Here is a 7595-nt window from a genome sequence, read left to right on the forward strand (position 1 = left end):
ACCACAACTAGTCAAAATGATATCATCATTCATTTATTCTTCATAATCACATCGTTATCTCAAACACACAATACTTCATAAGCATCTGGGTCAACTTAATACATAACCATCAATTCTCATGTTATCAATCGTCACAACAACATTCATCACAATCAAGTATAGAAATACATGAATTCACAAAATCAAGTTCCGCACAAATTGCCCTTTAAACTAACCCAAACGTGCATAGTAAATTCCAGAAAATTCTCAGAAATTAGTATAAAATATAAGCTACCATATTCTGAAATCATTTTTTAAAAATAACAATTTTCGTCCCAGAAACCCGCGCTAAGCGCCCCATATACCGCGCTAAGTGCGTTCCTCTCTGACTTGACTCTCTTTTTATTCTCCAAAGCGTGCTAAGCAAGCTCCACCGCGCTAAGCAGGGTCTGGGATTTCTACAGAAAACCCTACGCGATTTTTGACTTGCATCAAACCAGTCCCAAATTTTTGTCCAAAAAATGATTTTAATCATTTTTTCCTGCGATTTAAGGTCTATTAACCTAGTTTGATCATGGATTAATTGTTCTAATCACAAAAATACAATGTTCATCATACCTCCAACAATCTTCATCAAATTCTAGACCTTCAAATCCATAAACATGGTGGATTTGACCCTAGTTCATGTTATCAATCACCAATTTATCAATTAACAACATCACACATTATGATAATCATACAATTCAAACAATTTTTCATAGTAGTTCATCAAGATCATTCAATTCATCATGAAATCCCAAACCCAAAATCAACATACAATTATCAATCCCTTAAGGAAAATATAATAATTAGCATAACTCCCTTACCTTAGGTTATTAGTTAGATTGATTCTCCTCTCGACTCTACGATTGTTCTTCTTCTCCTCTCCTTGCTCTAAATCTCTCTTCTTTTCACGTTTCTCCAAAATTTTACGTTAATGAGAATTCTCTCCTTTTTACTCTTTTTACCTGGTTAGCCTTAGGACCCTTATTATGAACTTCCTAATATGCCCTTACTAACTCCACCTCACCATATCTCTTATTTTATTTTATTTTAATAATAATGCTATTATTTCATTATTCTAACCAACACCTTAATTCCACTGCCCCAAATATATATCAACATAAACATCACATGTCACATAAACATCACATATATCCATCGATAAATCACAATGACTCAGATAATCACCTCAAAATAATCAAACAATAGATTAAATAATTAAATCTAAATATCAAAGTGTTACACAATGCATTGATGTTGGATCGAGCTATGATGATGTTGTAGGGTGACATGTCATCTACTATGAGTTAAATATGACTTCGATCGCCTTAACAAAGTTTCTAACACAAGTAATAATAACTTCAAATTACTTTATAAGCTATGAATACTTCAATGAGAAATCAATGAATAATAAGAATATAATGCATGACACTAAAAAATTTAGTCCTAAAAATTTGAATTTTTTTAACCTTTTGTTTGTTTATTAAAAATTTGAAGCCTTTGTTCTCGCACTCGCCGACCTTAAACATGCTCTCCGCCCACAAACTCCGCTCAAACCCAAAATAATAAGAGTGTATCAACGGAACATCTTCCTTCTTCTCCATTAAAGAGATTCTCGTGTCGGAAAAGTGGGGAGGGCGATCTCTGGCGCCGATGTAACAACAGAGGGGCGAATTCTCTCGGACATGATAGGTCTGAAAGGCGACTCAGACATGCCACAGCTAAGACACGAGCGACAAAGAGGACAGTTAGGGTGCGAACGGAGCCAAGTATCAATACATTGAAGATGGAAAGTATGGGAACAAAGCGGAAGAGTACGAACGTGATCATCTTCTTTAAATTCAACCAAGCAAACGGCACATTCACGTGGAGATTCTTTTTGTTCATTATTACTAGAAGAATTACTAGAAGAGTAGATGAACGATGGAATTATATTTATAAGTGACTCGTCTAAACCATGCGTGTGGCGGCCGGACCGGGACTCCGCCGTTGTTGGCTGTAACTGTAAATCACTTACATCGCCGGAGGAAGAGGGAGGGAAGAACGTTCGGTATTTGAGCCATTGGTAACAGATTATTAAGAAGAAGATGGTGACAACAAGAAGAATTAGTATTGCTATGAGTAGTGGAATGAAGTCTTGAAAGAGTGACAATGGAGAAGGAGATGATAGAGCATCCATATGACTGAATGAATATCTTAAAGAGAGAAAAGAATATGATTTTTTTTTCATGACAAATATTTTTACATTCATGTATTTATAATTAGACATGGTTTATTCAATAAATGATGAAAATGAATCTGAACCGTCCAAAAATACTTCATAAATAAGTAAAAATTGATCTCGATGGATTATATGTCATATTTTTTTAGAAAATTACTTATACCAGAAATTGATTATATGGGTGGCTGAGTTGGAGGATAAGCATGTTAACGGGTGTGTTTATTCTTTTAGGTTTTGGTTTTAATAATTTAATAAATACATACCAAAGCTGTATAAAAAAATTAACATTTTACCTAAATAAAAAAATGATGGAATCTGAACCATCTAAAAATACTCAATAAGGTCTAAATAACAACCACAGGGTCAACATAATATTTTTATTATTAGGTTCAATATAGAAAATTCAAATTAGTTATTTTCTTTTTTCCAAAAAGAAAAGATTGTCATAAAATATTTGAAAAAATTATATTATCAAATGAGTTAAATGGATATACACTAATAGTATAAAATAATTTTACACTGTCATTTAATAGAAATATATGGTCTAGTCATGTCAAATAAATAGTTTACAAACTTCAATCTAATTTAGCAGAATAATGATCGTGAATTATGATTGATCGATAGTATAAAACTATTTTACATCTTGTGTAACCCATTTTCTGTTATCAAATTACCTATCAACTAAAATAAAATATAATGGTATGAAATTTTGATTAAGCTTTCAACGTTAAAGTTAGTGGAACAACAAAACATGCATTTTCTCCTAAAATAAATGTTCTCTTTCAATACAAATATTAAATTTTTAATTATATCACCTAATTAACACTAAATTTATCACTCCAAATTCAATATATTCTATACGTTTATGGTTAAAATAATAAATTATACATCAAAATGATATCTTAGTCAAAGTCTAATTCTCTCTAATGCCTCTAGTGATCAAGGTACTATTATTGTTAAGTTAACTTTTTTTAGCCCTTGTGGAATTGAATATTTCGTTTTCACCCTGATTCTACCTCTTGGATAAGGTCTCGGCCTTTTTTCTTTTTTGACGAAGTTGAAGATTGGGGTTGTGAAAAAACTTCAAACCCGCGGACAAAGTTTGACGGAAAGAACAATTTTCAGAGCACTTCGCCTTCATCTACACTCAGATCACTATTATCGACGCTAATGATTCCTTGAAGTACAAGATATTCTTTACAACTGTCAAAGAATACCACATTAAAGTGATACATAAACTTACCACGTTTGTCAATTACTAGTTATTAAGATCTAGTGAAGAAATCAATCCATCATCATAGAGAAGTATCAACCACAAGCATGTTCAACATCCGCCAAGGATCCTCTGAATCGTTGAATGAGTATCTCGTGCGTTTTAACGAGGCGATAATCAAATTCATGCACTCAAACCAAGAGATGCGTGTAGGCGTATTCTAAAATGGTTTGAGGGTTGAGCACTTCAACGAGCCCCTCGCCCGGAAGCTAGCCATTTCTATATATGACATAAATCATGTCACGAGCCAAGTTATATATCAAGGACGAGGAGAGTAATGCGTGAAAAAAAGCTAAAAACATCAAAGAACAAACACATGATGATTTTGACACATCACAACAACAATGCATGAGTTAATATACCTCAGTTATAAGAGACCATGCGACTTTCAAGCACAAGAAAAATACTTATAACACTCTATTTTTGATATTTTATTTTTAGGTGATTTATGGAGTGTTTTTAATTTAACTATTCAAGTTGGTGGATTTCGGGTAGAATTAGTGTACAAGTGAGAAATTGTGGTTTGTAAATCAATTAGAAGTTTATTTGAATTTTAATTGAATTTTTTATGTGCTTTGAGAGTTAGGGTGTTATCGGATAGAATTTTGATTAATTAAAATAATAGTAATAGTTTTTCTTTTTGTAAGTTAGGATATATTGATATGAGTATCAGGGGTATTCCAACTCAAATACAAAAGGATAAAAATAGCCAAAATGAAATTACAAACCAATAGATATTTAAACTTAAAATAATAGTAATAGTTAGAATAATAATAATAATTGAGAGATTTATTTAGGGTTAAATATACAAAACTCCCTTTAATATTAGCGAGATTTGTTTTAGCCTTTGGTAAAGTTTTTTTTTAAAACCCCCTTGCAATTTCTAGATTTCATGAGATACATCCTTGATTGCAGTTAGAGGTGGAAATAGGCTGGGTCGAGCTAGGCTTTGCCAAGCCTAAGTCTGAACTGTCAAAAAAACTGAAGCCTAAGTCTGGCCTGTAGCCTGTCGTAGGCTTATTTTTTAGGCTTGAGTCTGGCCTTTTCGAATGCCTGATTAGCCTTTTAGCCTACATAAAAGCTTATTTGTTTTAGACATATGTAAATAAGCAATTAAAATAATGTTTGAATAGACTAACTTATTCTAACTAACCTATTATCATAAGTTCTAGGAGACTATTTGTTTAAGAAAATTTATGAAAACAATGTTCATCGGGTGTTTTTATCTTATTTTCACAAGTTCTTCAAGATAGCCAAGTTTTATTTATGTATTTTAATTCAAAGTACAATACATAACATAATGATCATAAAAAAAAGTATTCATATTTATTTAAATAGGCCGACCTGATAGGTTTAAAGGACTTTTTTTATGGCCTGAGACCTAACCTTTTCTAATTAAAAATAATGTGTGGACTGTTTTGAGCCTATATAAGCAAGTTTGTAGGTCTCTGTTATCGACCTGACCTATTTCCACACCTAATTGCAATAAAGATTCTCTCTGACAGCTTATATATCAAACGCTTCGCAACTAGACTAGATAACACACTTTGTTTTACATTTCAACAAACTTTTATTATTACATTGTCTACTTCTAAACTTTTTGAAACACATAAATGATGAAAGAATGAAAGTAATTAACTATAAAAGAATGAAGGTCAACATTCATGTAATTCAATATATTATCATCATTACATTAACAATCTCATAAATTAGAACTAATGTATACAACAAGTTTTATTTTTATAATTAATAAATAAAAAATCTATGATACATGTATTGTATTATTATTTTATGTAAAACATCTGTCCTAACATGAGCGTATATATATATATATATATATATATATATATATATATATATATATATATATATATATATATATATATATATATATATATATATATATATATAGAAAAAGAGAGAGGGGGGTGTGTATGTATAAAAAGATAGGTACAATATTAGTTCAACATTTTAACAAAACGACGCATATTTAGAGTGAAAAAGAGGCTTTTAGTTGAAGATGATCTATCTAATCTATAGTATAAGAAAAATTGTTGTGGAAATAACAAAAATACAATTTTGTTAGCTTATTCTAAATTAATAATTTGAGGACAAAAAATTTCATTTTTTGATTTTTTCAACTCATTTTTCATTTTTCACTTTCTAACTTACTTTTTATTTTTTACTTTTTACTTTTCACTTTTTATAACTTTATTATTATTATTTTTAATAAATTATTAATCAAAATATTTCAATAAATTAATTTTTAATAAAAAATTATTATAATCATTTTAAGTGATTGTTAATTTATATTTAAAATATTATTTAATTTTTAAAAATTAACTTTAGTAATTGAATATTAATAAATAAGAAATATAATTTGAAATAATTTTTATTTTAGGATACAATATTTTTTAAGAAAATAATGATAATTTTAGTTTTAAAAAAATAATTTCAATTAAAATATATTTAAAAATATACTTGAAAAGATGTGTTATTGAATAAAATATAAAAATGTGTGTCACTTATCATTACATTTAATTTAGATGATTCAAAATATTATTATATTAATATATATATATATATATATATATATATATATATATATATATATATCATTAATGAAGTTTATATAATTAAAATAATGTTTGCACAATTAAATATTAGAAAAATTATTTGTTATTGATGTCATTTCACAAATATATGTTATCGATCTACGGAAAAAGTGTATTATTTATTCAATTATAACATACTACTATTATTTATAGTCAAGTTCTATTAGTATCAAATTCTATTGAATCATATATTTTTATAAATGATACCTAAACAAAAATAATATTTGTATACGGAAAAATATGTTATTGATCTAAATAATTTTATATACGAAAAAAGATATTTATGAGGCAAAAACTTTTTATTCAAAAAAGATATACGGAAAAAACTATTATTAATCAAAATATTTTTATATACAAAAATTTACAATAGATTCAAATATTTTTGTAAAAGATACCTAAACATAAATAATATTTGTATATGGGAAAAATCTATTAACGATTTAAATATTTTTATATATGAAAAATGGTATTTGTAATTCAAAAAATCTTGATTCAAAAATTGTATACGGGAAAAAATCTATTATTGATTGAAATATTTTTATATACGAAAGATAGGCAGAAAATTAGATATTGCAACCATACAGATAAGCATGTTCTTCCCTTTTATTGTATTTTACAAAACAATATATATTACAAAAGATATGCAGAAAATTAGATATTAATTTTTTTAAGATTTAATATTTAAGTTTGAATAATATTTCTATATTACTTTATTTTTGTCCTTAAAAAAATTTCCATGTAAATAAAATTTAATAAAAAGAACTTCATGAGAAGTAATAATAACTTGAAATTAACTTTATATAAGTTATGAATACTTAAAGAAAACAAAGAGAAATCAATGAATAATAAGAATCTGATGCATGACATAATAAGAATATGTAAGGAGTAATGCTAGTTAGTACAATAATTTGTATACGAAAAAAAAGTACACAACTGTCAATTGTCAATGTTCTATAGGATAGGGTGGTAATGCTTACTGCCCTTGCACCGATGAGGGACGGATTCTATCGGACATGAGAGGTCTGAAAGGCAACTCTGACCTAACACAGCCGCGAAGAGATGAGCGACAAAGAGGACAGTTAGGGTGTAAACGAAGCCAAGTATCAATACAACGAAGATGGAAAGTATGGGAACAACTAGGAAGAGTACGAATGTAATCATTGTCTTTAAATTCACCCAAACAAACGGAACATTCACGTTGAGATTCTTTCTCTTCATTGTTAGTAGAGTAGATCAATGACGGAATTATGTTTATGACAGACTCGTTTAAACCCTGTGTGTGGCGGCGGGACCCCGACGCCGCCGTTGTTGACTGTAACTGTAAATCACTTGCATCGCCGGAGGAAGAGTGAGACAAGAACCCTCGGCATTTGAGCCATGATAACAAGACGATGTAGACAAGAAAAAGAAATTGTATTACTATGAGAACACAGAATATCACCTTAAGGAGTGATAAAGAATTCAT

The 7595-nt window shown here is 29.0% G+C and overlaps 1 protein-coding gene across 1 annotated transcript; it reads right to left on the reverse strand.

The window, feature by feature from the left end:
• Positions 1-7103: 7103 nt before the first annotated feature.
• On the reverse strand, positions 7104-7595 carry LOC131658242 (RING-H2 finger protein ATL65-like). The gene has a single exon (XM_058927557.1). It carries the CDS (start codon positions 7593-7595, stop codon positions 7104-7106), a length of 492 nt encoding a protein of 163 aa, XP_058783540.1.

The sequence above is a fragment of the Vicia villosa genome, linkage group LG3 (genome assembly GCF_029867415.1).
Source record: "Vicia villosa cultivar HV-30 ecotype Madison, WI linkage group LG3, Vvil1.0, whole genome shotgun sequence".
Taxonomy (NCBI): Eukaryota; Viridiplantae; Streptophyta; class Magnoliopsida; order Fabales; family Fabaceae; genus Vicia; species Vicia villosa.

What these genes read in the sequence shown, in the direction of transcription:
- LOC131658242 (XM_058927557.1), bottom strand. Translation starts at nt 7,595, where the DNA reads ATGAATTCTTTATCACTCCTTAAGGTGATATTCTGTGTTCTCATAGTA.